The sequence below is a fragment of the Rhinolophus hipposideros genome (assembly GCF_964194185.1).
Source record: "Rhinolophus hipposideros genome assembly, chromosome: 12".
Classification (NCBI taxonomy): domain Eukaryota; kingdom Metazoa; phylum Chordata; class Mammalia; order Chiroptera; family Rhinolophidae; genus Rhinolophus; species Rhinolophus hipposideros.
This window is the reverse complement of record NC_138058.1, coordinates 27,843,580-27,860,765: the sequence shown is the minus strand read 5'-3', so window position 1 is coordinate 27,860,765 and position 17,186 is coordinate 27,843,580. Positions and strand designations below refer to the sequence as shown.

At 42.9% G+C, this 17,186-nt stretch overlaps 1 protein-coding gene across 2 annotated transcripts in view; it reads left to right on the top strand.

Annotated features, from left to right (window-relative positions):
- ANTXR1 (ANTXR cell adhesion molecule 1) overlaps window positions 1-17,186 on the top strand; it is a 220,520-nt gene that overhangs the window by 165,442 nt on the left and 37,892 nt on the right. For both annotated transcript variants that reach the window (XR_013994581.1, XM_081068017.1), the window contains exon 17: window positions 1,899-1,979. Coding sequence is in view for 1 of the 2 variants with exons in the window: in XM_081068017.1 (XP_080924143.1) it covers window positions 1,899-1,979 (81 nt within the window). In the remaining variant the exon portion in view is untranslated. The remainder of the gene's footprint in view (window positions 1-1,898; window positions 1,980-17,186) is intronic.

The following is a 17,186-nucleotide window of genomic DNA, read 5'->3' as shown; positions in this document are numbered from 1 at the left end:
TTCTCCATGTGCAATTTACTCTAATATTTTCTTTTCTATCCTATTTTATATCTTAAAAATTCTGGTCCTAACCCACGAAAGTGTTTCCTGAGGACTCGAAGAATTGCAATCCACAGTTTAGAAAGTCTATTTTAAAGGATTTAAGTTAAAGTACTCCAGCTAGAAGATCTGCACGAGGAAGAATCTGTAGTCGGTATAATAGAAAGCACGTGAACCCTAGAACTGGACAGACATGGGGTCCAATCACAGCTCTCCAATGGACAAGCTGTGGGCCTTTGGGCAAGTTAGCTGATCTCTCTGACCCTCCGTTTCCTCTCCATAACCTTTTGGGACTGCTGGGATAACGAAACAAGACAGATAAAGGCATCTAGCCCCCCACTTAATGCCGCTTAGTAGCACTGAATACATTCATTCACCTAACAGATATTTATTGAGCATTAGATGCTGCCCTAGGGGCTGGGCAGATAGCAGTTAACAAAACCAGTGACACCTCTGCTTTCATGGAGCCAGCATTCCAGATGGCAAAGACAGACGATAAGCAAATAAACATGGAATGTGTCAGGGAGTGATAAGGGCTGTATTCTTTCCTATTGTTGCTGTAACAAATCACCACAAACTTAGTGGCTCAAAAAAACCCCAAAAATATTTATTACCTTAGAGTTCTGGAAGTCAGAAACCTAAAATGGGTCTCATTGGGGTAAAATCAAGGTAAGGCCAGGGTTGCAACCCTTTTGGAGGCTCTAGAAGAGAATCCGTCTCTTTTCCAGATTCTAGAAGCTGCCACACTCATTGGCTTATATCCCACCCCTTTCCTTATCCAAAGACAGAAGTGGTGGTTGAGTCCTTTTCACTTAAATCCCCATGACTCTGCTTCTGGGGGCACATCTCCTCTGACTCTGATCCTCTTGCTTCCCTCCGTTAAGGACCCATGTGGTTACATTAGGTCCACCCAGATAATTCCAAATAATCTCCCCATCTCAAGATCCTTAACTTAATCACATCCACATTTTTGCCATGGAAGGTAACATATTCACAGGTTACAGAAAATAGGGTGTCATCTTTGAAGATGGGGGGGACAGGATTTTTCTGCCTACCACAAGCGCAATAAAGAAAAGTAATGCAAAGTAAAGGGGACTTCTGTCTGTTGATGGAATCACCAACCGGGGTAATATTAAGAGCAAAGCTAAATAAATATCCTTTTTTTTCTCTTAGTATTTGCAATGGCAGAAACTAGCAGCCTCCATTGAATACGTGTAGAGAACTAGAATGGCTACAGGCATGAGACCACCCTTATCATATACTGGGAAGACACTCTTCTCAGATTCAATCAATTACCTACAACTTCAAAGAGGCTGTGGTTTTTGGTACTTTGTCCCTTGAGCCTTGGATTCCTGAGCAAGTCATAGCTGCCTAGTAAGCCTAGGGGACAGCCAAGGACCTGCACCCAGGGGCCTCACATTGCTCTTGCCCTATAGATACTTCTGTTTAGTAATTTTCCTGGATCTGTCATCATTGTGTTCATTTGTGAACTCTGGACACCAAGTGGGGAAAAAAATAGCCTTAGTGAAAGTTGAAAAGCTGCGCTTGTGGTGCTAGGATATGCCCAGAAATGTGACAAGGGCAAAAGCCAACAGCCTGAATGAATGTCTCTCAGTGTACAACTCTGGGGCTGCACTAAAGTCTCAGGTGTATCCTGCATGCACTCGGGGTCCTCTGTGAGGTGTCTCTTCTCCTATGTTTCTGAACATAGGGACTGGAGGGTCACTTAACCCTGTCACAACCACATTGCCGGTACTGCGTTGTTCACGTGACCAAAGCAGCACGGGAGGTTCAACATGTCTGTTGCTGGCCACTGGGCTCCTTTCACATGTAATCTTGGTGCGTCTGTTTTATTTCAGGGAAAACTCGATGCCTTGTGGGTCCTACTAAGAAAAGGATATGATCGTGTGTCTGTGATGCGGCCACAGCCAGGAGACACGGTAGGATTCATTAATGGTGGCATACAAACCCAGGCTTTTTCTTTCTCCCCCTGTCTTTGTAGAGGTAGAATAACTCCAGATATACAAATCTGGCTATTATCTCATGGTGGCAAATCAGATATCTCATTTTCAAAATTCTGTTTTTTATAAGACCTTGAGTTTTGACTTGCTGTCTTGAAAAGGATTTTTACAGAAATGAGTTGGGTTTAACTTCCTAGGACTGGAACTTAATTTATAAGTATGGTGAGTAAATAAAGGGGGGCTGGTTCTGCCTTCGGGCAGTCCCAGGACAGACGCCTGCTGCTCCCCTGCCTCACTGGCCAGTGGTAACAAACAGGATGCCAGAGCCACAAGATGGCGCAAGGGAATATGGGCCAGGGAAAATTCCCACCATCTTCCAGCAGCTGTTGGGCTCATATGATCCAGGACCATAGGCGGACCTTCTATTCTGGTGAGAATTTGTCCCCAAAACTGCCAGGACCAAACCTGGAGCATCTCCAACTAAGAAGAGTCAGAAAGGGAGGAGCCAGCAGAGACCTGAGAAACCATCTAGCCCGTGTCTTCATTTTGTAAATGAGGAAACTGAGGACAAGAGAAGCTGAATCACTTGTTGTGTTCAGATAGTGTATCAATGCTGGAAACAACCTCAATTCTGCTGAAATCATATCATTGCTCTGTCTTCTTGTAAGAGTGAGTCTCTCTTTCATACATCTTGCAGAGCAAAACATGGAACCAAATTCTCCCTCAGATATCAGCAACCTGCATCCTCCATCCACTTCTCAGGGAATTAGGCATGTTCACCCAAAAACAGAATAAAGGTGTCTTATTTAGAGCTCCTTTCGAATCAGGTAGAGTTGATTTGAATCTTGCCTCCTGGCTGGTAGTTGAGTCCAGACAAATCACTTAATGTCTCTGAACTTCATCTTCGAAAAACAGATGATAACAACTACTTCATTCACTGGGTGGCTGGTTGGAGAAGGTAATGTTTGTAAAACATTTGGCCCAATGTTGAACACAGTCATGTTCAATCAATGGCAGATATTATTATGATTATTTACTTTATACTTTTCTACTGTCTGTGGAGGGTTGATGCAAAAATTCAAACCATATTGCGATTGATATGTATCAAATAAACCCATGTCTTTGCCCTGCCCGCTCTTCAACACGGTACAACTAATAAAACACCAGAGCAGAGCCTGTTATGCAGGCCCCTTTCCTTTGCAACTGGTGACAATGGATGGTTTGTGACTGAGGGGATTTGGCCTCAAGTACCATAGTTTATGCAAGCTACTGCCCAATTAGCTGTTTCTGCTCCAGGTTGTGGTGGGGACAGCAGGCAAGTATGACATGAAAGAAACCAGGTCACAGAAATGTTTGGGCCCCTTGGCCCTCATGGAGAAAGGAATTTGTATTTTGCCTATGAAAGCTAACAAGAAAACATTGCTATAGCAAATTTTAAAGTACAAGCTCTACAGTTGAGAGAAATGAGCCTAGGCCGTAAACTTTATACTCAGGGTGGTATTTGCTCTTATAAGTTATTTATATCCAATTTCTGTGGAAAACTAAGAAATATTTTTAGCATGCATAAGACTCATCTTACAGATTAAGGAACAGACAGTAAAATACCTAAACTCAGGTCCAGCAGTACTATTTTTTTGTGACAGAACATGCTGGTCCGGTGTACAGGCCCTCTTCTTTCAGAACATCTAAAAAACATCTTTACGAAATTTGTTTACATTCCATTTTCCATTGACCAGTTTGGCCAAAACAAATCCATACACTGGGTCAACCTGAAAAGTGGGAGGGGTGTAGGAAATAGGAAGAATAGAAAGAAATATTATCATACATAAGATATAAGAACCAACACTGTTTGGGGGCCAAAAGCTGATTGGATAAATCCAGCAACAACAGAATGAAAATGGATGGAATGTCCTCTGATGAATCACACCTAAATTGAGTCTTTTCTTTACTACTTTTGAATGAAAGCTTGTATTAACATTTGAAGATGTTCTGTATGCTTTTTAGAAACACAATACCACCTTAAGTTTTTATTCTCCAATCACATAAAATAATAGATTTGATATACAGGAGGTCCAAGAATTAAGAAACAGTTGACCCAGGGCTGTCACAAATTATGATTGTCCAGCCTACTTTCAAATGGGCTTTCTTTATAGAAATCCTGCTAAAATTTCAAGTCACATGGGAGAAATAGATGCAGAGAATTGTATCTTTGTAGTCATGACAACGGCCAAACAGCTTGACATACACACAGTTACACAGGAAGGGTCACAGATTAGTTAGGGACAAGAATTCAGAGCTGCCTTATGGCAACTCAGGAGGGAATTCCAAGGGAGAGAGGACTATATAACACTGTAACTTTGTCTATATGCTTATTCTGTTTTGTTTTGCATTACCTTGGGTGACTCTCTACATGGTGATTACTCTCTAAAACTTCCTCAGCTCTGATTTATGAGGCTGACCACATTTTCCATAAACTCAAAATGACTACATCCAAGCATGTGCTCATGAACAAGAGTCACAGGTTCTGAATTTTTTCTTTAAAACAAAAACAAAAACAAACATCACCTAATTACATTCTCAGTTGCATTCTCAATTCTTTCAAATGCATGTTGACCTCACAGAAACCTGGCAGTCCTTCCTTCCCGGTTCCTGTCTGTTCCATCCTCCCTACAGTTAACCCACTCCAGCCCTACAGATGCAGACTCAGGCTCACCAACAGAGCCTTTGAGGCTGCTGAAAAGGCAGAGCACCTCCAGGGCAGAGGGTTGGGGGAGGTCTGAGCCCAGAGCCATACCCTTCCCTGGGATGGGTGCCCACTTCCTCAAAGCTGTTCGAGCCTCCAATTGAAAACATGAATGGGAGACCTGAATGCTTTCTGTCTGCCACCACGCAGCTTCTCTCTGCCTGAGGTGGGCTCACAGTCCTATTCTTCCTTGGAGTTGACATAAAAGAGAAAGTGCCAGAAGAAACCACTTAAATAGCAAACCAGCAACACATCTGATCCTAAAATTCAGAGAGTTCATTAAGCATATGGCATCCTTTGCTTAAACCATTCCCCTACATACGTGTTTCCCATAGGTAGCCACCGCTATGCTCTTTCTAAAACACAAATCTCACTCAACATGCCTGTTGTGCGGGGCGGCCTGCGGGGTCTCTGCTCCCGCTCCCCACATAAGAACGCAGGATATGGTGAGGCCAAAAAGGAACACCCACGGAGCCATAGATGGGGGAGTCACACTACTATATTCTCGCTGGCGGCACTATTAGTCTCACTGGAGGCTGGATCCACACTGTCCGCAACCCTCCATCCTAACTGCAATCGGCGTTTGTCAGCTTAGCCACCATCTTCTTACTAGCCCCCATTTTCCGTTAGCGTAGCCATGGCAGTTATATTAGCTGACGGTTACAGCTGACGGCCAACTAGCCACAGCTGATGGCCAAACAATCACAGTTGATGGCCATTTACTACCTGAGCCAGCACCTTTCTATGTGAGGCCGAGAGCCTGGAAACTGCTTTCTGGGGCTCTGTCCCCCAATACCCTTCGTAGGCTTCAGACTTCAAAGACAAGGGAAAAGCACAGAATCTTTAGCTTGATTTAGAAAGGCCTCCCTTTCCATTTCATCTGCTACTTGCCCCAGGTTCCCCCCATCACTCCAAATCAGCTCCGGCCACCTGGAATTACTCACCATTCCCTGAACATGCTAGAAGCTTTTGAGTTTCTGTGCCTTTGCATATTCTAGTCACTCTGCTTAGAATGCCTTTCCCATCATCTCCATCTAGTAAACTATCATCTTGGCAATATTGTCCATTTTCTTAACGATATCCCAAGAAATAAAAAGTTGCTGTCCAGACCCACGCTGTAAAGGGGGCACAGCCAGAGCAGAGCACACTCAGAGACTAAGCAAGTATAGAAATTAAAACCTGTGTCCCATGAGCATTTTCTAGGGTGGCCTCCACAACTTCCTGCACCACCAGGACCACTCTTTGAGTTCAGAAGATTTGCTCACCTTTCAAGGACAAATAGTGGAAGGGATTGAAAATGTTTGATCTGAGAAAGACCTAAAAGCACCCTAAGAACTTTTTAACTTGGTCGTTTCTTGGTCATCACGTTCTGCATCCCATTTTGTAACCCTTTTTTAAAATAATTTAACCATATTCAAGGAGTACTCGTTCCATGCCACTACATATCCTTGAACAATATCATTTTAGTGGCCATGTCATGTCTATTGTCTATCTGCAACGCAATATTTCTGCCTGTCTTCTCTTTTTAGGTATTTCTTTCCAAGTGTTTGTTTTTACAAATGAAGCTCTAATCAGTATCCTTGTTGCCAAATTAGGGCACATTCGTATATATTTCCATAGATAAGGGTCTAGCTGTCAACTGGATCAAACGTGCCAAAATTTTAAAGCTCTGATACCTATTGCCAAACTGCCCTCCTGAAACACTGTATGGGTTAATCCTCTTGTCAGTATCTATGACAAGTGCATGTCCCCAGATGTTCATCGATATCATTAAACTTAGCTATTTGACAGGCGCTAATTTAATTTGCATGTTTGTCACTGAGGTGGAACAATTTTTCAAATGTTTATTTTTTCTTTTGTCAATTGCCTATACATGCCTTTGGCCCATTTTTCTATTAGATATGTTAACACTGATTTTTGTATGTTCATGTGCTTAACCCATCTTCATTCATTTATTAATCAAATGTTTTGAAAACCTACTATGTGTCAGACCTCATGCTGTACATTAAGGGTATAATGCTTACCTCATGAAATTTAAAGTCAAACATTATATATACATACAGCCAACGTTTTCCCTAGTTTTACCTTTCAAGTTTCTTCAAGTGTATTTAAGTTATCTATAATTTTATAGTCAAATCTGTAAATATTTATAATTTCTGCCTTTAGTGTCAAACTTAGAAGGGTTTTCCCTACTCCAAGAGAACATAAATTTTCACAAAAATTTTCTTTGACTCCATCTACCCCCTCAGACTTATGTTTTGGTGGTAATGTGAGTTGGCACTTTTTCTGTATCTTCCTGGGTATTTTATTGTAAATTTGAGGAAAGTGCTTTCGGGAACTATCAGTCATATTAAACCAGAAGTCCTGGAACATTACCTTAAATTCTTTCACATGTGGAGTGTGACTTGGATTTACTCTGGGTCATCCCAAAAGATAGAACTAGAGCCACTGGTAGAGGTTACAGTAAAGCAGGTTTCATCTTAAAGAATTAAAGGATGAAAGTTTCAACAACAGAATGGGCTACCTCCCAGATGACTGAGCTCCCTGTTAATAAACAGGGATACAACCAGTTAAACCACAAGGCTAGCGCATAGTAGAGGATCCATATAGATCAGTGGTTCTCAAACTTGAGCACCGAACCACCTAGAAGTTTTGTTAAAACACCAATTGCTGCACGCGATTCTCAGTTTCTGATTCAGTGATTCTGGGATGAGGCCTGGACATTAGCATTTCTAAGAAGCACCCAGATGGTGCTGCTCCTGCTGCTCTGGGGACACTTCAGAACCAGTGAGAGAAATGGAACTAGAAGCCCTTCAAGTTCCCTCTAAACCTGAGAACTTGAGAGTCTAAGTCAACATTTCTGTTCCTATTTGACCAAGCCACTACTTTGTGTCATTTCTCCATAGAACACTTACTGACACAATTGGGGAATAACTACTCTGGCTTAAATGTAAATATTAAACCCCAACCAGTTGTAGAGAAATCCTTCCGAACTGCAGACAGTTCTGTTCCTGGATTATTAATTGCAACTGCAGAAAGATAAGGGAACTTCATCATTCAAGGAAGTTCATGGAATCCAGTGATTTTCAACCTGGTGGAACATTCTGGTTACCTGGGAGCTTTGAAGTGCTGATGCCTGGGTCCCACCCCAAAGGTTCTATTTAATTTATCTGGGATGAGACCTGGACCTGGGGTTTTAAAACCTCCCCGAGGTGATTCTAATGGGCAGCTGAGGTTGAGAATCAGTGATCTGGTCCAATTCTCTATTTTACATCCAGGGCAACATCTTCTCTTTCCTTCTGAAAAAAATTTGAAGGCAACTCTCCATACTCTTTAAAAACTCCATGACGATGTGTTATAGGCATAAGGGAAATGGATCATTACAGTCTTCATGTGCTTTCAACAGTCCCTTTCCTACCAAGAAGATGGTTAACATAGCTTTTGGCTGCTATATTTTTGCTACTCCTCAGGTAAAGAGGATGGAAAAGAGAAAATATATTTCTGCCTTAATATGTCTTTTCTGGATGTAATTCAGCCAATATATCAACCAATCCAAACCCTCTCCAGTCATTTTTACCTCAACTCAAACCCCACCCTCCATCGCTTGCTCTTGGAGAAACCCCCGGGATTGGATGTCTTCTTTTGTTTTCAGATCCTTCGTTTCTCCCTGATCTGGCATCAGAAGGCTGGTACATCCCATTACTATCAGCACAAACAAAATACTAACGCACACTGGGCTTGTTTTGCAAGGCTGGGCCTCCTTGCAATCAGAAGAGACCCAGGAAACACACACACACACACACACACACACGTAAATGTACATAAACAACGTTTGAAACTCATCTGAAGCACAGAGGTTGTGAAATCCCCTCCCGGAGCTCCAGCCCCAGGGCTGCTGCCATCTGAGCAGCTGTTTCCAATAAGGGAGCTGCCGGTCACATGGGCACCAAGTCTCCCTACTGTCTCAGAGGCAAGAGCGATCTGGACAAGCTATCTCCAGAGGGAGACAGCATCCTCAGCCCAGTCCTTCGAAAGCAGATAAGCCTCTTGTCACATAAGCAGATTCAGAGAACATGCACTCTGTTCCTTTCTCTTTGCTCCCTCCTTCACGTTCTCTGCATTACCTCTTTCTTCTTCTCCTTTCACTTTGGCTGCCTTCCCTCAAACATGCTTTCATCAAATATCTATTGTGCTCCTACTAAAAGCCCATCAGTGGGCCAGGCACTAGGAACACCAATTAGAATAGGCTTTAATATTAGCTTTCTGTAGTTCGGTGTATGATCTGGAAGAAAAGAGAAGGTCAAGCATTGTACTAACTGCAGATGGTTGTAGAAGCATGAACCCATTCATAATAACTTTGGGAATAACTATGATCTTCATTTTATAGAGCAGAAACTGAGGCTCAGGAAAGGTTACTAACATTCCCTAGGACACACAGCTGGGGATTGAAGTCAGGGACAGAGCTGAGGCTTGAATTCAGGACTCTAAGGCTTGAAAGTCTACTCCAGAGATTCCTTAAGTCTTTCACGTATTCAATAGATAACTTGTTAAGCATTTTTCTATGAGCCAAGCACAGTGTTGATACTGGCTTCTCTCTAGCTAACAAGCTGTGTCCCTGCCCTTGAGGATCAGGAACAAATGGGCAAGTCCCCAAGCATCACCCTGCGTGAAAAGCTGTGATGGAGCTGAATATGTGAGACGTGGCAGAAACGCCCAGGAAGGGCATCTCAGCAGCCTTAGGGACTGGTTTCTAGAAGTGACATTTACACTGAGACCACAAGGAGACATGCAGAGAGAGGATAGTCTCTTTCTTTTCCTCCTTTTTTTTTTTACTATTTAGGTGTACAAAACAGCATAATGATTAGACTTTTACAGCCCTCACAGAGTGATAACTCCCCTTCCCCCAATCTACTATCCATCTGACTCCGTGTTTCCCAGAAAATAATGTGTTTCCCAGAAAATAAGACCAGGTCTTATATTAATTTTTACTCCAGAAGATGCATTAGGGCTTATGTTCAGGGGATGTCATCCTGACAAATCATGCTGGGGCTTATTTTCCGGTTAGGACTTATTTTCACGGAAACACAGTAGCTATTACAATACCATTGACTATATTCCCTATGCTGTACTATATCCCGTGACTACACACACACACACGTGTATATATATATATATATATATATATATATATATATATATATATATATATATGTATATGTGTGTGTGTGTGTGTTTTAATTGTAGTTGTATATGTGTGTGTATATGTGTGTGTGTTTTAATTGTAGTTGGCATTTGATACTATTTTATATTAGTTTCAGGTATACAGAGCAGTGGCCAAACATCCATACAACTTATGGAGTGATCCCACCAAGTCCAGCACCCCTCCATACCATACACAGTTTTACAATATTATTAACTTCGTTCCACACAGGGCACTTCACATCCTCCTGCCTATTTTGTAACTACCAATTTGCGCTTCCTAATCCCTTCACCTTTCTCACCCAACCCCTCAATTTACTTCCCATCTAGCAACCATCAGTTTGTTCTCTGTGTCTATGAGTCTCTGATTTGTTGAGAGGGAGGATATTCTACACAGTCGGAGGGACGCTTGGGCGAGGATCCAGAGGTGGACCTGTGGCCTCTTCAGGGAGATGCAAAGATTGGGTTGCAGCGGAAGAACAGAGTGTGAGGCAGTGAGAGGAGGGGATGAGGAGAGAAGGCAGAAGAGGAGAATGGTCACAAGAGCCCATTCTGAGGACAGGAGAGAATTACTGCAAGTGTTTTAAGCAGTGACATGATGAACATTGAAAAGTCTGTGTTTTAGAAAGGTCACAGTGGCTGCAATATGGAGATGGTGGCAACGGGAGATGGACGGTGGCAACCTGAATGGAAGGAGTGGCAGGCAAGAAGGAAAGAGTCAGGCAAGAAGTGTTGGGGAGACAGAATGACTGGATTTGGACACTGACTGGGAGTAGAGGATGGGAGAGAGGGAGGTGTCCAGGAGGACCTCTGGGTTTTAGGCTGAGCTGGCAGTGACATGTTCACCAAGATGAGGCAAAATGGGAATAAACGGAAAACCAGAGAGAGGAAGAGGAGAGCTTTGGGAGGGAAGATGAGGACTTTTTTTTAACCTATCGAGTCTGGGGTACCTGTGGGACATCTGAGCAGAAATGACCGGCAGCAGAGCGGGACTAGGGTGACACACCGGGGGCATGTAGGGCACAAACTTTCAACAGGTGCTCTGTCTCAGGGTCATGCACACATAAGGTTGGCACCTGCAGGGTCCTGAGAGTGAGCACCTCCTTAAAGTTTGGCCCTAGATGCCCCCTTTGCCTCACCCTAGTCCTGACCTGTGCACGAGGTAATTTTGTTCTAGTAAGAGCTCTGAGCTGGAGGCAAAGATTTGGGAGTCATCAGCATGGCAGCTGAGACCAGTGTGAGTAAATGGGAAACCAGAGAGAGTGTGTAGAGAAAGAAGAGAAATAGGTTAAGTGGTGAACCCCAGGGTCACATCCTTTAAGTCAGGGTGGAAAAAGAAAAAGAGGAACAAGAAGGAAACTTGGGAGGACGAGCCAGAGAAAGAGAAGATATGACAGGAGAGTCTGAGGTCATGGAATCCGAGGGAAGATAATGTATTACAGAGGAAGGTGGGGTCAACTGTGTCAAGTGATGGAAAATATAGATGCAAGCTGACACCAGTCCTCTAATAGGATTAGGAGTTAGAAGGTCATGGTAACCTTGATGACCCAGGTGATAGGGACAGGAAGGGAACTTAGCAGAAAATGGCAGGTGACAGAGTTGCAAAGGGCTCTTTGTTTTACAAAGATGGAGGACTTGAGCATGGTTAAGTTCTCATTACAGAGGCCCAGCAGAGAAAGAGGTGGAAGAGAAGAGCTCATTGATGGAGTACAGGACCCCTGAGGAGAAGGGCTTAGAGGACCTAGAGGCCAGGAAGTGCCACTCTTCCTATGTGACCTGGGTGTTGAGCCCAAGATGGGCCCTCAGGTATGGGTGAGAGGTCAGGAAGCTGAGGCACCCGTTTGATGGCTTCTGTCTTGCAATGAGAAGGCTACCACACTCCTGTGTGTCAGCACTTTCTTTACTGTTTGGTGGATGTCTCCACTTCATGCAAGAAATGTGGGTAATCCTGGATGCAATGCCATAAGTAATCACTTCAAAACTATACCCCCAACACTACCCCCAATCAGGTCCCTTGAATATATTGCTGTAGGTTTTATTTCTTAGTGACAGAGTGGCAATAATGATCTTCTCGACCCATAAAGGGCAGTGCTAACTGCTTTGGGGCATTTTTTGTTTTGTTTTGTTCTCTTTAGTTTTGTTTTGTTAATGGAGGTCTCCTACTTCTTGGAGAAAAGTTAATATAATATCTACAAACTATCAATAAACTAGTTTTACCTGTTTATACGATTATAAACATTATACTATTTATACATTCTAAGTATTTAAGAGTGGAATCCTTGTCATATATAAATATTGTGACATAGCACTGTGTCCCATGAAAGAGGCCATCAATATTCTCGGTCAGGATTAGGTCAAAGCCACTATTCTGGAGTTAGTTCCTTGCTCTACCACATCCTAGCTAGGTGACCTTTTCAGGTCACTTTCCTCTTTAAGATCACTTCCATTTTCCAAGGAATTGTTTGCGGGGCACACAGGCACCTAGATATTTAGTCTGAGTCCCGTGACAGAGGCCCAGCCCCTACACCACTGGACAGTCAAGCTCCCTAGTACAGACGTGCATTCCACCTCAGAGAAGGGTGCCTTGTCCTGATTCACACACACACATCCTGTGGGCTAGTGGAGTCCCCCATCAACTGAAAACAAAGTATTTAATTTCCACCCAAGGATTGCTTTAGATGTACCTTTGAAAATTGCTCATTCCAAAGGATTCTCCCAATTTTGTCATCCCCTGTAACATTTTTTTTTCTTTACCATTTCTTGTTGTCAACAAGAAAGCATTTACTTGGTTAATGGAGTTTTTACCTTATGTGATCTCTTTTTCTTTACTCAGTGTGGTCATATTTCATACAATTTACTATCTGATTCTTACATTTAATTTTAATCTATAAGCATAAGAGGGAAACAATTTTTTAAATCACTTTGTTTACTAGGCAATTACAATCAATAAAACCATTGTTTTATGTGTGCTGATAAGACATTCCTTCCTGAATATTGGGAATTTTAAAGCAGATGTGTGTCTGTGTAAAGAAATGAACATTCCCATTTGAACTGCTTGTTGTTGAAACAACAGAACCAACTGGATAAGTACCAGCATGTTGAATTTCTAACAGACACCCAAACAACTTGGTAAAAATTGATAATCTGAACATCTAGAATACACAGAGTTGCTTGACATTCTGTGGGAACTTCACCTAGATCCTGTGAAACCTTTTGCATTTGAAACTCCTAACTTGCGTTTTCCTCTGAATTTGCTTCATTGCATCTCTAGTGAACTCCTCTTTTCTGACAACACCGATTGTTGAAAGTAAAATGAACAGAGTGAAACCAAAGAGCAGGACGTGTGTACTCAGTTTGCTGAGTAAGATCATTATCAGCGAGTGGTTACTGAGGTGCCATGAAGTGCTCTGTGGGAAAGACAGACAAGCATGAGACGTGGTCCTGTCATCAAAGAATGGACAGACTGGTTGAGGAAACAGAATGGATGGTGGTCAAGGTAACTCCCTGAGCAGACCAAGAGAGTGCTGACAGAAATGAGAACAACAGAGAAAGGACAATTGTTGGCAACCCAAGAGGATGGGAGGCCTCCTCGGGGACTGGTAGGACTTGAATTGGGCTTTGGAGGAAAGTGGGGACTTAGTCAAGTAGACAGGCTAAGTAGAAAGGCCGAGGTAGCAAGTGTCCAGGACCAGGCGGCAGCCCCTCCGTGCCCATGGCCAACTGCAGAGAAACGAGCAGAAATCTCAGGCTGGGGTAGAGGGCATAAGAGGTGCCCCACAGGCTGGAAGGTGAATATGGGGGAGAATTCACCACTCTGATGGTCAAACTAAAAAGTTGGGACTTATTTCTATAACCATGGTGCGCTAATCTTCATCTGGGATAAATAGGATAGTGCTGAATTATGTTGTATTTTAAGAAATTCAATCTAATACAAAGTTTCTCAAAAGTTTTGTGAAGTTCTAGTTTTACTTATTATATATAAAATTTAGCCACAAATGTCTCTAGACTGCAGTTGTTCTACCAAAGCTCAGACACAATGAATCTTGTGTGTTGGTAATTTGTTAATAGGCCACTGCAAAGACCAAGCATGGATCACAAGGCTTGAATTTAAACAGCAATACGGGGAATGAAAAGATACAGATGAAGGTGACGCAATCTGAAACTGGTTGCAGTACAGCATGGAGAAAGACAGCAATAGATTTAGCACCAGAGAACCCAAGTTAAATCCCAGTTAAACTTAAATCCCTGCCTTGTGGCCTTAGTTAAGTTAACCAGCCTCACTGAGCTTTGGTTTTCTCACGCACAAAAGTGATCTCATAATCACTCCTTCTTTAGGTGTCATCAGGATGAAATAAAATGACAAGTTGTACATAGTTTAAATACATGAGAGTTCATTTTCTTCCCTTCCTTCCCTGAACACTGCAACTGATTTCAGAGAAGTTTAATTACATTTCAACATGTAGGAAAAACTTCTCAGAATTAGTTTCATATTTAAAACAGCAATGACTAAAAGAATCGAGGTATCTACAAATTGAAGTCTTTATGTAATGCTCAACATTTTCTTGCACAATAGACAATAAGCTTTATATTGACTTTTTACACTGAGGAGACAGAGATCGTCAAAGTTTCTATCAGTATCTGAAATCAGACTGTAAACCCCCAACAAATCTGGAGAGAAAGTCCAATTTGCTGGCCACCGATTCCTGACCTTTTATAAACTTTTGTAAGAGTAGATCAGTTTTTTTTAAGGGGGGAAAAAAAAGCAAATTATAGGAAATGTTCCTAGAGGGTGTGATTTATTTTGGCACAGCACCTTCCTTGGATGTTTGAATTCCCAATAGGATTTATTCAGTTCTCACCCTTGGAAATCTTCCTCCACTGTCACATTGGAGAGGGACATGAGTACTTAGAATTTTTGGTTTACTTTCCTGAACTTAAAAAATTAAAAGTTCAAGCCACCTTCTCTCCACAGCTAAAACCTAACTGTGCCCAAAGTTGTGCTAAGTTACCTTTTTTCAGAGAAGCCAAACCTAAAGATGCTGCTGCAAATTATACCATCTTGAGATTTTTATTGCACCAACTTCCTTCCCCCACAGTAGGAGGTCTCTCTAAATAAATAAATGTGGAGGCAAGTGATGTGGTTGAGGGCTCTCCCACTTTTTCCTCTCCCTCTCCCTCTCTTCCAGTCCTTCACAATCTAACCCCGCCCTTTTTCACATTCGTACACACTCACATACTCATCATCATCATCATCATCACCATTTTATAGCTTCTCTTAGGACTTTCACCTTCAAATTGCCTCATCTCCCAAACAGCTGCAGCAACAGAAGGTCAAGCAAACCCTGGTATGGAGCTGCAAACAGCAAACAGGAGAAGTAAATAGAGAGGCTGAAGAATTTCTGTAAATATAGAAAGGCAGGATTGGGTAATAGAGACACCCCTTTTCAAATTCTTCCAAACAGAATCAGGATTGAGCAAGGTAGGGCCTCCCTCAATTTCTAGGGTCAAAATTTCACCTAAGTACATGATATTTTAGAAAGTTTGCTACTTTGTTCAAACATGATGTTTCTGTCTAGCCACTTGGCTGCCATGGACCTGTTCCTCCAGCTGAGGGCATTGGAAAAGATTGTCTCTAGGGACAGTCTATGACTCTGCAGTAGGCCTCCATTGAGAATTATCCCTACCCAGGGTACCCAGGTAGGGAGTTCTGTTCTGGCCTGAAAGTCTTGGGCTGAATCATAGATGGCACAATCTGACCTAGCAGATAGCCTTTCAGAATTCACAGTGTGGAGAAGAGCCAGCCTGCTATAGAATATCCATACTCACCCCCATCTTCTCTCAGCATCTCCGTAACCATCCCACCTCAACCTGACCCTCGGTGTCAGGAATGGATTGGGAATTTCACATAATCCTAATCACTTTGTTTTAGCGGTAAGGAAACTAAGGTGTGGAAAGGTGTTGGAGAGACTTGCCGGCACTTCCTAGTACATTTTCTCCTTTGATCCCCATCACCACCTTATACCCTTTTTGCATATTAGGAAGATGAGGCTCAGATAATAAGGTTTCCGCTCTGTTTAAGGTCACAAAGGGAATTAGTGGAAGTGGAAAGACTAGAACCCACCAGCCCTACATTGTCTGGTTCTCCTTGAGTCCTGACCCCAAGTCAGGAGAAGAGGGTGGTAATTGTGATTGCGCTTAATCTCTCAAAGAGAAGGCAGGACCAGACCCAACTTTGGAAGGCAAAGCTAGTCCCTTCCATGCAACCTTTCTGTCCTCCTACCTTTGCGCACCTCCCAACATCTTTCCACTTTTATACCCTGCCCAAGGTGATATAACCACTGATGCCCTCCTGCTCTGGCCTGACCTCTGCAATGTGTGTTATGCTTTCAAATTACCTCATGTGTTTGGCTCTTCCTGATTCCACCTCTCTGTGCCTTCCCCTTAACCGCCAACACTGTGTCTAGGGCAGGGTACTCCCTCTCCTTCAAAAATTAGGTCTTGAGCTCCTACTCTACAGCAGGCACCAAGCTAGGCAGGTAGTACAGGGTTAGCATGAATGAGGCAAGGCCCCTGCCCCTGTGGAGTATACATCATAGTACTCAGAAAAGCATTAAATTGCAACTCGATCTGATGAGTGGTATGGGGAGAGGAGTTTGGGATTCCATAGAAACAGAGAAGTTTTAACCCAAATTAGGGCATCAGCAAAGACTTCCAAAAATAAGAGACTATTTGGCAGAGACCTCAAGGATGAGTTCTCCCAGTGAAGTGAGGGAAAGGCCTTCTGGTTGGAAGGAATGGTGTATTTGAAGGCCCAGATGGGAGAGGAACGAAAGAGGAGGCCCAGGTTGACAGTGGAGAGAGGGGGGAGAGCAGCCACACCCCACTTCTAGCTCTGCCTTCTCCACCCTTTTGTTTATTCACATCCTTCATCCTTCGGATTTACTCACATCCTGCATCCTTCAGCATTCAGCTGAAGTCCCGTTTCCTCCAAGGCCCTCTGGATTCCCTCGTCATTGTGGGGCCCCTCCTTCTTCCTGTGCTTACAACTACTGCCACAAAGTTTAGCTCTATTTTAAATTAAAGTCAATGCGTACTTTTTACTCCCTGAATAAGCTGTAATTTGAGGAAAGGGATCATAGCTCATACATTTTTACTTTCACTCACAGCCCTGAGGACATGGTTCCATGTTTCCTTGTGCCAGGGATTGTGACATTTTCTGCAACACCCAGGTGGTCACAGCTGTC